The sequence below is a fragment of the Salvelinus fontinalis genome, chromosome 8 (genome assembly GCF_029448725.1).
Source record: "Salvelinus fontinalis isolate EN_2023a chromosome 8, ASM2944872v1, whole genome shotgun sequence".
NCBI classification, from domain to species: Eukaryota; Metazoa; Chordata; class Actinopteri; order Salmoniformes; family Salmonidae; genus Salvelinus; species Salvelinus fontinalis.
This window is the reverse complement of record NC_074672.1, coordinates 27,473,656-27,488,292: the sequence shown is the minus strand read 5'-3', so window position 1 is coordinate 27,488,292 and position 14,637 is coordinate 27,473,656. Positions and strand designations below refer to the sequence as shown.

The 14,637-nt window shown below is 41.5% G+C and overlaps 1 protein-coding gene across 2 annotated transcripts; it reads left to right on the top strand.

Moving 5' to 3' along the window:
- The first annotated feature begins 792 nt into the window (after positions 1–792).
- On the top strand, positions 793–13,330 carry spo11 (SPO11 initiator of meiotic double stranded breaks). Of its 2 annotated transcripts, XR_008760490.1 has the most exons (14): positions 793–2,381; positions 2,940–3,053; positions 3,863–3,951; positions 4,393–4,459; positions 4,550–4,658; positions 4,984–5,070; positions 5,689–5,725; positions 5,876–5,985; positions 6,081–6,180; positions 6,579–6,616; positions 8,601–8,677; positions 9,192–9,303; positions 10,616–10,833; positions 12,844–12,932. XR_008760490.1 is itself a non-coding variant. In XM_055932016.1 (13 exons), the coding sequence occupies exons 1-13, from the start codon at positions 2,269–2,271 to the stop codon at positions 12,961–12,963; spliced, it is 1,173 nt and encodes a 390-aa protein (XP_055787991.1). In that variant the 5' UTR covers positions 793–2,268; the 3' UTR covers positions 12,964–13,330. The 2 variants fall into 2 exon arrangements, 1 of the variants encoding a protein (XP_055787991.1); XM_055932016.1 differs by lacking the exon at positions 10,616–10,833 and having other exon boundaries at positions 12,844–13,330.
- Positions 13,331–14,637: the final 1,307 nt, after the last annotated feature.

Genomic DNA, 14,637 nt, shown 5'->3' with positions numbered 1-14,637 from the left:
ATTAACGAAAACACGAAAACGAAATACACTTGACTAAACAAAATAACAAACGGTGTAGACAGACCTGGACGACGGACTCACATAACACGAAGAACGCAAGAACAGGGAAAATAGCCTACACATAAAAATGACGAATAACAAAACAAACCGAACAGTCCCGTATGGTGCGACAAACACAGACACAGGAGACAACCACCCACAACGAACACTGTGAAACAACCTACCTAAATATGACTCTTAATTAGAGGAACGCCAAACACCTGCCTCTAATTAAGAGCCATACCAGGCAACCCATAAACCAACATAGAAACAGAAAACATAGAATGCCCACCCAAACTCACGTCCTGACCAACTAACACACACAACAAAATAACAGAAATAGGTCAGGAACGTGACACTGCCTTTCGTCCATTTAAAGGGATATCAACCATATTCCTTTTCCTATGGCTTCCTCAGGGTGTGAACAGTCTTTAGACATAGTTTCAAGCTTTTATTCTGAAAAATGAGCGAGATTTATCAAATCGCGTCAGTGGATAGCGGAATGTCCTTCCATTAGTTAATGCGCGTGAAAGTTGTAGCTCGACATTTGCTTTATCTCTGTTATTGAATAGTTTACCGTCCGGTTGAAATATTATTGATTATTTATGTTAAAAACAACCTGAGGATTGATTATTAAAAACATTTGACATGTTTCTACGAACTCTACGGATACTATTTGGATTTTTCGTCAACCCTTGCTGACCTGCCTAAGGCTGTGGAATACTGAACATAACGCGCCAAACAAATGTAGGTTTTTTGATATAAAAATAATCTTTATCGAACAAAAGGAACATTTATTGTGTAACTGGGAGTCTCGTGAGTGCAAACATACGAAGATCATCAACGGTAAGCGATTAATTTTATTGCTTTTCTGACTTTGTGACCAATCTATATTGCTGCTAGGTGTTCGTAATGTTTTGTCTAGTGATCGATAAACTCACACAAATGCTTGGATTGCTTTCGCTGTAAAGCATATTTTCAAAATCTGACACGACAGGTGGATTAACAACAAGCTAAACTGTGTTTTAAGCTATATTGCACTTGTGATTTCATGAATATAATTTTCTTTTTGCAATTTTTGGGGAATTTGGCGCTCTGCAATTCAGCGGTTGTTGATGAAAATGATCCCACTAAAGGGATCCGTGCATCAAGTTAATTAACAAAAAAAGTGTAAACTGTAGCCATTTATTTCCCTTCATAGTTCGTTTCCCTAAGCATGACCATCATCCACATAGGCTACCAAATTTTTACCAAACATAGCTGTTTTGTGTCAGCAATTGGACATTGTTCTGGACATTGTTCCACTTTACCCTACCATAAGAACAAAAGGGTGCATTTAGGTTACTCACTCCACGGAAGGGAAGACTGCTGCTACCTCGTTCGCTCTCTTTGGTCTCCAACCAAGTTGCATGAATAAATGGATGAGCAAACAGAAGTGTATAGGACATTCAACTCTTGAAGGACAGTGGAAGTTGATGATCATATAAGTGATTCTTTATTTTTAAACGTAAAACCAACGCATCTCGGCCCTAGCTTTAGGCTTATACAGAGTGAAAAAATGAATAGGAGGCTGGTTTATTTTTTTTTCTTCTAAATGATCACTTGACTGCGGGCCTTAGCCCGGTGCATCAGTATAATCTTACTCTTAACTGTTGAACATTGTTGGCCTACTGAGTACTGACCCATTTTACCACACATGCTACGAAAAGGGTTAGTTATCATGATCTTGAGCCTTCTCTCTGAACATGTCTTGTGTGTAGTCTTTGAGCAGCTCACATACCTCGCCAATCTTGGGTGCGTTCGTAAATTCGCTCTGGCGAGTGAGGTCAGAGTGAGCTATTCTCTCGTTCGTGTCTGGAAGTAGCTAGCAAGCTAGCCAACGTTAGCCAGTCAGCTTGGGTGCATGACTGCGGTTGTGGTTCAGAACGCTCGGATCAACCCTACTCACTGGCCAGACCGTCCAGTGTGCGCTCGGAACGCCCCGAGAGCGAAACGCTCTGAATTGATGAACGGACAATCTGACTATGCTCTGAATTTACGAACACCCAGAGCATACTCCGATCACACTCTGGCACTCTAGATTGAATTTACGAACACACCCCTTGTGTGTGGATTTGATTTCGCGCCAAACAACATTATTCCACGCGCGAGTTTGCTCTCGGTTAACATATACATGTACGGACGCCCTATTCATATTAATTTAATTCCGTTGTAAATCCCTCCACACGAATGGAATCAAACATGTCTGAACAGTTCGTTGAAATTGAGAATTTCGGCCTTGAGTTGTTGGAAAATGTTGATATGATGATGGAACCTCAACACAGCCATGAGGAAGTCAGCAGGTAATTTAGGCATATTTTTCCTTCTAAACCGTGTGATTCACAGACAACCCTTGCGGATGTGATATCATTGCCTAGGCTAGGTCTATGTACAGCACAGTTTGATAAGGCTGGTGTGGGCCAGGGCCCATAGCCTAGGCTATTAGGTTACATATACACATTTTATTATAATCTAGACAATATCAAGGCGGACGGCAAGTAGCCTAGTGGTTAGAGCGTTGGGCCAGTAATCGAAAGGTTGCTAGATTACCCGAGTTGACAAGGTAAAAATCTGTCCTTCTGAACAAGGCAGTTGTTAGCCCACTAGGCCGTCTTTGTAAATAAGAATTTGTTCTTAACTGACTTGCCTAGTGCTTGTAGTTTTTACTATGCCGTAGTCTTTATTTTCATGATTGAGTTGAAACTTTAAAGGATACATTTTAACGTGGTTAGGCTTATGAAAAAATGATAGGATTGTTTGAATCAGTTTTGAATTTGTGGTCCACTGATTTTCCCATTAGTTACTGGCTACTACTAGTTATACCTATCACCAAGGTTTATTTGGTAATTTCTTATGTACAGCCAGGAAGTTTTAATCCTCATTGAAAAGGTGATTCTAGAGATAGTCACCAGTCTGTCCAAAGATGAAGCTCCAGTTTTGGTCCTACCCAACCGATCCAGCTTGTCCAATGTAAGGTAAGCCACTCACTTTGTTACTATAATGTCAAGCTTTTGGGCCATACTCACTCTGTTTGACCTTTAGCAAGATAAACATGTACATCTGTAAAACAGATGTCTTATTTATGTTATGTAAATACAGAATAACCTAGTAAAGTTACATTTGAAATAAGTGGTCATGTTGTGTAAACTGAACTTTGCACTCAATTTGATAAATCAGGTTCTGCAAGTGGTCTAAATTGCTGTTAAATGCATTTGAGGAAATCCTTTAGTTCTTTGATCTCTCATTCTATCTGAATGTGTAAGAGAGCTAAGAAGTCAAAAGGGATTGGTGGGGTGGAAATTGTTTCAATAGAATCACCTAAAGTTTGGAACCGTAATCCTTGAAGCTGAAATAACTTCCTGACTGAATAGGTGTCAGTTTGATTAAATATTTAAAAAGCACCAGCTACACATACAAACACACACACAAATCTGGCAGTTTGTGGAGGTCTTTAATGTGCACAGGCTGTGGAGATGTCATGCTTAGAACAAAGTGAACTGTCTGGTTGAGTCTACATCAAACCTCCTGACAGCTTAAAGCACATTCTGGCTCGGCCCTTTCAAATGTGAGAATCCCACAGATAGGGAGGCAAAGGTTTCACAGAGGAAATGCAGTCGAGGTATGGGGGAGGCCTATCACAGGTATCCCCCAGGGTTTGTGATTCTTCTAAGAAGGATCATAAAGTTAGCGGGCTCCTTTACAAAGCTGATCAAAGATAGGAGACCAAATGTTCAGATTTGGTAAATTATTAATAATTTTTTTTGTCTTCATTCCCAACTTTGAGTTTTGACAAAGCCGTTGGCCTTCAAATGACTTCTGGAAGTTCTGTCACCACAGTTCGGAGCAACTGTTCCTCGTCTGTCACTAAATTTGGTGAGAAGAAAGAACCCCCCCCCCCTGTCTCTCTCTCTCACTTCCCCCTTCCTTCAGCTGTGCACAGAAAAAGTTACATTATTTAAATTCACAAACTTTAAACTACTCTAAGGAATTTAATCAGCCCTACTTTATGTGGCTTTCATTCTTATCCTCTCTGGGCTTACATGAACTAATTGCAAAAACTGCAACGATATGGTATGTCTTATGCTGCTGACAGACAGAAATATTATGGTCAGAGAAGCTTTCCTGGATCAGTTTTTTTCACTATGGATTTCATTATCCATCCTAAAGAAAATCCTGAATTAACTACTTTGATGATGAAATGACCTATCATCAGATATCATAGGGGATTGATTGAATGGTTTTCTAGACTGTACTGGTATATTACAATATACTGGTAGCCTATAATACAGATGTTTAACTGGGTTTTCTATGCAGGGCACATTCTCAAGGTTCTATCCACCATCTACAAACTTGTGCAGAGCAACGTATATGCCACAAAAAGGTAATGTCTTGTCAGATAGCCAACGCATAAAAAAAATACATTCTTGCCTTAACACCAGTACTTTGAGAAGTAGTTCTCTTGTTTCCACAGGGACATCTATTACAACGACACACAGCTTTTTGGTTCACAGAGGACTGTCGATTCCATTGTGGATGACATCTCCTGCATGCTCAAGGTTCCACGCAGAAGACTACATGTGGTGTGTATATAGTATGTGAGTGTGCGTTTGTGAGAGTACAATTTCAGTTCAAGAGGAGGCAACAATGGCCTGATATTGAATAAAATCATACTAAAACATTTGGAAATACCTTTTGATACGACATGTTATGATTAGTTCAGGGCTAACACATGAAAGCACTCAGTTATTTTCATGTTTTTAGCCAATTTTCTGCCTCGTACAGGAAGCAACTGTGTATGTATTTTCCATTATTTCCATGATCAAAGAGCAATGAAATTCAACTTGACTCAAAAGCATTGTCGTTTGTGTGTCCACGTGTGTGTGTGTGTTTATTAACGGTCTCCAGCTAGCTACGTCCAAGGGCTTCATCTCAGGTGATCTTTGTTACCTGGAGGAGGACAGCACCAAGGTGGACTGCCACTCCAACTCCACTGTAGGTCCCACTAACACTAAATACATTCCCCCAACATCTCAGCATCGTCACAGAATGGTCATATGCCTGTTGAATATGCATATAATGTCAGGGAAAGGGGGTTACCTAGTCAGTTGTACAACTGAAATGTGTCTTCCGCATTTAACCCAACCCTTCTGAATCAGAGAGGTGCGGGGGGCTACCTTAATCGACATCCACGTCTTTCGTGCCCGGGGAACAGTGGGTTAACTGCCTTGTTCAGGGGTTAGATACCTATAATGTTACAATATACAGTATCATCATTCGCCATGAATGTTTAACAGTGCTAAACCTCTCCCATTTCAATGACATAACAGAGGTCTCTAGTCTCAGCCAAACTTAATAAATCCTGTGTTCACCTCTTTCTGGCCACAATCTCCAGGTTCAACCAATGAACTAATCACTCGGTCTATAGAATAATTGTTCAGAAAACCAAAAAAACTCAAACTGTTTACTTGTATTCTATCTACTGTTTGTGGGTTGCATAAATCAACTGACACCCAAACAGCTAGATTCATTTCTCATTATATTTTTGTTGTTGTTTGAAAGCTAACAGTAACTTGCTATGTTGATAATTGTGTCTCTTAATTGTGTTCTCAGGCTACTCCAGTCTCTTCTAATGTTGGCGGGATCAGGAGTATCCTTTATAATCATGTCAGATATTTCAGCAATATTGTAAAGAGCTTGTAAGACTTCCTTCCTCTTTTAACTAACACCTCCCACTCTTATCTATTGGTGAGGAAGAGTCCATCAGTCATGTTTGTGTTCACCTTGACCTGTTCTCCAGACATTGTGTCATCTGCTAAGTTTGTTTTGATAGTGGAGAAGGACGCCACCTTCCAGAAACTGCTCGATGATGACTTTTGCACCAAGTTATCTCTTTGCATCATGATCACAGTATGTCCTACTTATTGTTTTCTTTTGAGCTATTGCTTTAAATGTAATGTGTTAATCATATGACTTATTGTAAATCTATTATGTGTTTGTGTCAGGGTAAAGGTGTCCCGGATGTGAACAGCAGGCTGATGGTGAGAAAGCTTTGGGACACCCTGCGCATCCCTATATTTGCTCTGGTGGATGCTGACCCTTACGGTAATACTCTCCACTATTTTATCCTGTCAAAGACATACACACACACACACACACACACACACACACACACACACACACACACAGGGGTTGCATGTCCTGCTCAGCCAACAGGCCTCTCTGATGTGTCAGGGTGGTTAGAATGGGAATTGTGTTGGTGTGTTCTAGCCCAGTGGAATCATCACACTGGGGCCCCTGGACTCACTGACACTGACTGTCCCTCTCCATACAGCACCTCTCTGCCCCCCTCCGCTCTCCTCACATCACATTGCGAGTCGCATGTGTAACACTTTACTTTGTTCTCTGTCCCCTTAGCTACATATCTCAGAGGATAATTGCTCTGGTATGGTGGTGATTGTATCGTGTCTCTTTCTCTTTCTGTCTTTCTCTCATTTTCCCAGGCATTGAGATCATGTGCATCTACAAGTACGGATCAGTGGTGAGTCCTGCCATGCCTGTGTATTTCTGTACATTATCCAACGTGGCTTGTGCAGTGTCTCGGTGCAAGAAATATGTAATTATTCTGGTCTCTTAAGTTGAAAAAAGGGAGCAGTCAACTATATCTGAGCATTTGAAGTGACATGAAGGGTAAAAGTAAAGTGATTGCGTGGGATCTCATTTGTGTGAGGTTTTTGTATGTGAGTGCATTTATGATCATGTGTGTTTCTGGTTTATATGATTATACCCCAGGTGGACTTGTGTGTCTGAATGTGTGTGTGATTTTATGTACGATATGCATGTCAGTGGCTTGCAAAAGTATTCACAACCTTGGCATTTTTCCTATTTTGTTGCCTTACAACCTGGAATTAACATGGATGGGGGTTGTATCATTTGTTTTATATAACTTGCCTACCACTTTGAAGATGCAAAATATTTTTTCTTGTGAAATAAGACAAAAAAACTGAAAACTTGAGCGTGCATAACTATTCACCCCCCCAAAGTCAATTACGGCTGCAAGTCTCTTGGGGCTTAGCACATCTAGCCACTGGGATTTTTGCCCATTCTTCAAGGCAAAACTGCTCCAGCTCCTTCAAGTTGGATTGGTTCCGCTGGTGTACAACAATCTTTAAGTCATACCACAGATTCTCAATTGGATTAAGGCCTGGTCTTTGACTAGGCCATTCCAAGACATTTAAATGTTTCCCGTTAAACCACTCGAGTGTTGCTTTAGCAGTATGCTTAGGGTCATTGTCCTGCTGGAAGGTGAACCTCCATCCCAGTCTCAAATCTCTGGAAGACTGAAACAGGTTTCCCTCAAGAATTTCCCTGTATTTAGCGTCATCCATCATTCCTTCAATTCTGACCAGTTTCCAAGTCCCTGCTGATAAAAAACATCCCCACAGCATGATTGGTGTTCTCGGGGGATGGTGTTCTCGGGGTGATCAGAGGTATTAGGTTTGCGCCAGACATAGCGTTTTCCCTGATGGCCAAAAGGTTCAATTTTAGTCTCATCTGACCAGAGTACCTTCTTCCATATGTTTGGGGAGTCTCCCACATGCCTTTTGGCAAACACCAAACGTGTTTGCTAATTTTTTTCTTTAATCAATGGCTGTTTTCTGTCCACTCTTCTGTAAAGCCCAGCTCTGTGGATTGTAAGGCTTAAAGTGGTCCTATGGACAGATACTCCAATCTTCCCTGTGGAGCTTTGCAGCTCCTTCAGGGTTATCTTTGGTGTCTTTGTTGCCTCTCTGATTAATGCCCCCTTTGCTTGGTCCGTGAGTTTTGGTGGGCGGCCCTCTATTGGCAGGTTTGTTGTGGTGCCATATTCTTTCAATTTTTTTATAATGGATTTAATGGTGCTCCGTGGGATGTTCAACATTTCTGATGTTTTTTTATAACACAACCCTGATCTGTACTTCTCCACAACTTTGTTCCTGACCTGTTTGGAGAGCCCCTTGGTCTTCATGGTGCCGCTTGCTTGGTGGTGCCCCTTGCTTAGTGGTGTTGCAGACTCTGGGGCCTTTCAAAGCAGGTGTATATATAAAAAGAGATCATGCAACAGATCATGTGACATTTAGATTGCACACAGGTTGACTATATTTAACTAATTATGTGACTTCTGAAGGTAATTGGTTGCACCAGATCTTATTTAGGGGCTTCATAGCAAAGGGGGTGAATACATATGCACGCACCACTTTTCCGTTTAGTTTTTTAAATAATTTTTTGAAACAAGTTCCTTTTTTCATTTCACTTCACCAGTTTGAATTATTTTGTGTATGTCCATTACATGAAATCCAAATATAAATCAATTTAAATTACAGGTTGTAATGCAACAAAATAGGAAAAACGACCAAGGGGGATGAATACTTTTCCAAGGCACTGTATATGGTTGTATGTATTCACATATGTGTGTTTTATGCACAGTTTGTCGATCTGTCTGGTTGTGTATTGACGTGTTTCTGTGTGTGTATCTTTCCCCTCAGGCCATGTCATTTCAGGCCCACAGTCTGACCGTCCCCAGCGTTATGTGGCTAGGCCTCCTCCCCTCTGACCTCCAGAGGTTTGGAGACAACCACTCGCTACTTCCTCCTTCCTACCTCTAATTGGGATTATATTCTGGGGATTTGGAGATTGTTTGTTTTGGTTTCTGTTGCTGTTGCCTTCGCTTGTTTCTCTCTCCCTGAGGAGCTGTTTTGGAGTGTATATTGAGTTTTAAGTATATGTCAGCTAGAGCAGTCTTAGCCTGAAAAGGGGGTTTTGACATAAGTCAAGTTTAATTGTAGTCTGCAAGCCTGCTCCACCTAAGACTCTAACTGTACAGGGCATAATCAAAAGCATCCACATTTTATACAGTTTGGACAGAAATGGAGAGAGCTGTAACTTTGTCAGGATATTTCCTTTGTTTCAGTTGTAGCAACTGAATGATTATTTCTATCTTAATATGGTCATTGAGAAGACCATCATCCAAAGCTATTTACAGTTAAGATATTTTTGTATGTCTGATAATATGACTGTTCATGTCTTGAACGAACTGAATTGAAAACTGTACTGATCATAACCCTTCTGTACTTTAGATTGAGAGTACCTGAGGATGCTCTGATCCCCCTCACACAGAGAGACCAGAATAAACTGACCAGCCTGCTGAAGAGACCCTACCTGGCCTGCCAACCTGCCTGGCAGAGAGAGGTCAGAGGGGGGAGGGCTACCATTTATGAGTGGTTTACATACAATACAAATATGGAAAAGGAGAATGTGTGCAGTCAGTCTGTTATTAGAGATAAGGGAGAAGAAAGTTAAAGAACAGAATGTGTGCAGTCAATCAAATGTATTTATAAAGCCCTTCTTACATCAGCTGATGTCACAAAGTGCTGTACAGAAACCCAGTCTAAAACCCCAAACAGCAAGCAATGCAGGTGTAGAAGCACGATGGCTAGGCAAAACTCCCTAGAAAGGCATGAACCTAGGAAGAAACCTAGAGAGGAACCAGGCTATGAAGGGTGGCCAGTCCTCTTCTGGCTGTGCCGGGTGGAGATTATAACAGAACATGGCCAAAATGTTCAAATATTCATAGATGACCAGCAGGGTCAAATAATAATAATCACAGTGGTTGTAGACGGTGCAACAAGTCAGCACCTCAGGAGTAAATGTCAATTGGCTTTTCATAGCCGATCATTCAGAGTATCTCTACCGCTCCTGCTGTCTCCAGAGAGTTGAAAACAGCAGGTCTGGGACAAGGTAGCATGTCCGGTGAACAGGTCAGGGTTCCATAGCCGCAGGCAGAACAGTTGAATCTGGAGCAGCAGCACAGCCAGGTGGACTGGGGACAGCAAGGAGTCATCATGCCAGGTAGTCCTAAGGCATGGTCGTAGGGCTCAGGTCCTCCGAGAGAGAAAATGAGAGAGAATTAGAGAGAGCATACTTAAATGCACACAGGACACCGGATAACGCAGGAGAAATACTCCACATATAACAAACTGACCCTAGCCCCCCGACACACAAACTATTGCAGCATAAATACTGGAAGCTGAGACAGGCGGGGTCTGGAGACACTGGCCCCGTCTGACGATACCCCCGGACAAGGCCAAACAGGAAGGATATAACCCCACCCACTTTGCCAAGGCACAGGCCCCACACCACTTAAGGGATATCTTCAACCATCAACTTACTATCCTGAGACAAGTGTCACGCCCTGACCTTAGTTATCTATGTTTTCTTTATTATTTTGGTTAGGTCAGGGTGTGACGAGGGTGGGTATGCTTGTTTTGTATTGTCTAGGGTTTTTGTATGTCATGGGGTGTTTGTAAGTCTAGGCATATGTAGGTCTATAGTGGCCTGAATTGGTTCCCAATCAGAGGCAGCTGTTTATCGTTGTCTCTGATTGGGGATCATATTTAGGTTGCCATTTTCCCTTGGGTGTTTGTGGGTTCTTATTCTATGTTTAGTTGCCTGTCTGCACTAGCCATATTAGCTTCATGGTTTGTTTTGTTATTTTGTTCAGTGTCCATTAGTTTAAATAAAGAAGAATGTACGCTTATCACGCTGCGGCTTGGTCTCCTCCTTACGACGGACGTGACAACAAGGCCGAGTATAGCCCACGAAGATCTCCCCCACGGCACCAACCCAGGGGGGGGCGCCATCTCGGACAGGAAGATCACGTCAGAGACTAAACCCACTCAAGTGACGCACCCCTCCTAGGGACGGCGTGGAAGAGCACCAGTAAGCCAGTGACTCAGCCCCTGTAATAGGGTTTGAGGCAGAGAATCCCAGTGGAGAGAAGTTAACCAGCCAGGCAGAGACAGCAAGGGCGGTTCGTTGCTCCAGTGTCTTTCCGTTTTACCTTCACACTCCCGGGCCAGACCTTACTCAATCATAGGACCTACTGAAGAGATGAGTTTTCAATAAAGACTTAAAGGTTGAGACTGAGTATGCATCTCTCACATGGATAGGTAGACCATTCCATAAAAATGGAGCTCTATAGGAGAAAGTACTGCCTCCAGCTGTTTGCTTAGAAATTCTAGGGACAGTAAGTTGGCCTGCTTCTTGTGACCGTAGTGTACGTGTAGGTATGTACGGCAGGACCAAATCAGAAAGATAGGTAGGAGCAAGCCCATGTAATGCTTTGTAGATTAGCAGTAAAACCTTGAAATCAGCCCTAGCCTTAACAGGAAGCCAGTGTAGAGAGGCTAGCACTGGAGTAAATTTGTTGGTTCTAGTCAAGATTCTAGCAGCCTTGTTTAGCACTAACTGAAGTTTATTTTGTGCTTTATCAGTGTACTCGGAAAGTAGAGCATTGCAGTAGTCTAACCTAGAAGTGACAAAAGCATGGATTAATATTTCTGTATCATTTTTGGACAGAAAGTTTCTGATTTTTGCAATGTTACGTAGATGGAAAAAAGCTGTCTTTGAAACAGTATTGATATGTTTGTCAAAAGAGAGATCAGGGTCAGTAACGCCGAGGTCCTTCACATTTTTTTTTTTTTAGGCGACTACAACCAACCATCAAGCTTAAATTGTCAGATTCAACAGAAGATCTCTTTGTTTCTTGGGACCTAGAAATAGCATCTCTGTTTTTTCTGAGTTTAAAAGTAGAACATATGCCTCCATCCACTTCCTCATGTCTGAAACACAGGCTTCCAGGGAGGGCAATTGTGGGGCTTCACCATGTTTCATCGAAATGTACAGCTGTGTGTCGTCCGCATAGCAGTGAAAGTTAATATTATGTTTCCGAATTACATCACCAAGAGGTAAAATATATAGTGAAAACAATAGTGGTCTTAAAACGGAGCCTTGAGGAACACCGAAATTTACAGTTGATTTGTCAGAGGACAAACCATCTACAGAGACAAACTGATATCTTTCCGACAGACAAGATCTAAACCAGGCCAGAACTTGTGTGTGTAGACCAATTTGGGTTTCCAATCTCTCCAAAAGAATGTGGTGATCGATGGTATCAAAAGCAGCACTAAGGTCTAGGAGCACGAGGACAGATGCAGAGACTGCAGTCAGTCTGTTATTAGAGATAAGGGAGAGGAAAGTTTTAGAAGATAATGTGTGCTTCGCCCAGGTTGTATTCCCACCTCTCAACCCATTCAGAGAATGGTTGAATGCAATGTGGGTTGGTCTGTTTAGTAAACATGTCCCTAGTCTCCATTTACCCTCCTCTGAAGAAACTATACGCTTGTAGTCCTTCACTCCTGTTTTATAAGACTAGGTAGTGTTCTCTTGAGTTTGTTTTTACTACAATTGAGCCATTTTGCAGGTGTGACACAGCACAGTGGAATCTGTTTGAGAGCTGTCAGCTCCCTAGTATTTGGGATACTTCAAGACAGATGTTGTGAAATATACTGAACAAAAATATAAACTTCAAAGATTTTACAGAGTTACAGTTCATATAAGGAAATCAGTCACTTGAAATAAACGAATTAGCCCCTCATCTATGGATTTCACTTGACTGGGAAGGGGTGCAGCCATGGGTGGGCCTTGGAGGGCATAGGCCCATCCACTTGGCAGCCAGGTCCAGCATTTGAGCAGCATTTGAGAGAAATAAGCTTTTTTGCATATGGAAAATGTCTAGGATTTTTTATTTCAGCTTATGAAACACTTTACATGTTGTATTTATATTTTTGTTCTGTGGTAGATAAGATCACACCTGGTGGTCCAGGATGAACTCTGTTTGCTCATCTTCCTCTTGCACATCTCTTAAGACATGTTTTGTCCTTGTTGCAGATGGAAATGATGCAACGAAGCAAGGTGAAAGCTGAGATCCAGTCCCTGGCCTCCATAGCCCCTGATTTCCTCAGCCGCGTCTACCTGCCAAACAAGCTGCGCTACGGGGGCTGGATATGATCACACACTGCCCTTCTGTGGATGGTGGGATGTGGGATTTGATTTGGCTGGATTCAAGCGTGTATGGATGTGGTACAGTTGCAGTGTGTCTGTCTGTGCATATGTCAAGTCTGTCACATAGTGAACTGATACAACATTGTACATCACATTTTTATATTATTGACTATTTTAGGTCATTATATTATATGATGTGTATATTTTACAAAATTATTCCAGATTAGAGTATCAGTCCACCTGAAGTGGCCAATTGACTGTGATTGACTGTGTCCTTGATGGTAATGTATCTGTGGATACTAAAAATGTAAATTTTCTGCCACTTGTTGCTAATCACATCAAAATAAAATGTTATTTGTCACATGGTTCATAAGTGTAGCAGTGAAATGCTTACTTACATCAACAGTGAAGAAGTTACTCCGGGATGCTGGCCTTCTAGGCAGAGTTCCTCTGTCCAGTGTCATTGTTCTTCTTCCCATCTTAATCTTTTATTTTTATTGGCCAGTCTTAGATATGGATTTTTCTTTGCAACTCTGCCTAGAAGGCCAGCATCCCGGAGTCGCCTCTTCACTGTTGACATTGAGACTGGTATTTTGCGGGTACTATTTAATGAAGCTGCCAGTTGAGGACTTGTGAGGAATCTGTTTCTCAAACTAGACCCTCTAATGTACTTGTCCTCTTGCTCAGTTGTGCACCGAGGCCTCCCAATCCTCTTTCTATTCGGGTTAGAGCCAGCTTGCGCTGTTCTGTGAAGGGAGTAGTACACAGCGTTATAGATCTTGGCAATTTCTCACATGAAAAAAGCCTTAATTTCTCAGAACAATAATAGACTGATGAGTTTCAGAAGAAAGTTATTTGTTTCTGGCCATTTTGAGCCTGTAATCGAACCAACAAATGCTGATGCTCAAGATACTCAACTAGTCTAAAGGCCAGTTTTATTGCTGCTTTAATCAGAACAACAGTTTTCAGCTGTGCTATAACATAATTGCAAAAGGGTTTTCTAATGATCAATTAGCCTTTTAAAATGATAAACTTGGATTAGCTAACACAACGTGCCATTGGATCACAGGAGTGATGGTTGCTGATAATGGGCCTCTGTACGCCTATGTAGATATTCCTTTTTTTTCTCAAATCTGCCATTTCCAGCTACAATAGTCATTTACAACATTAACAATGTCTACACTGTATTTCTGATCAATGTTCTATTTATGTTATTTTAATTGACAAAAAATGTGCTTTTCATTCAAAAACAAGGACATTTAAGTGACCCCGAACTTTTAAACGGTGGTGTACATATACAGTTGAAGTCGGAAGTTTCCATACACCTTAGCCAAATACATTTAAACTCAGTTTTTCACAATTCATGACATTTAATCCTAGTAAAAAATCCCTGTTTTAGGTCAGTGAGGATCACCACTTTATTTTAAGAATGTGCAATGTCAGAATGATTCATTTCAGCTTTTATTTCTATCATCACATTCTCAGTGGGTCAGAAGTTTACATACACTCAATATTTGGTAGCATTGCCTTTAAATTGTTTAACTTGGGTCAAACATTTAGGTTAGCCTTCCACAAGCTTCCCACAATAAGTTGGGTGAATTTTGGCCCATTCCTCCTGGCAGAGCTGGTGTAACAGTCAGGTTTGTAGGCCTTGCTCGCACATGCTTTTTCAGTTCTGCC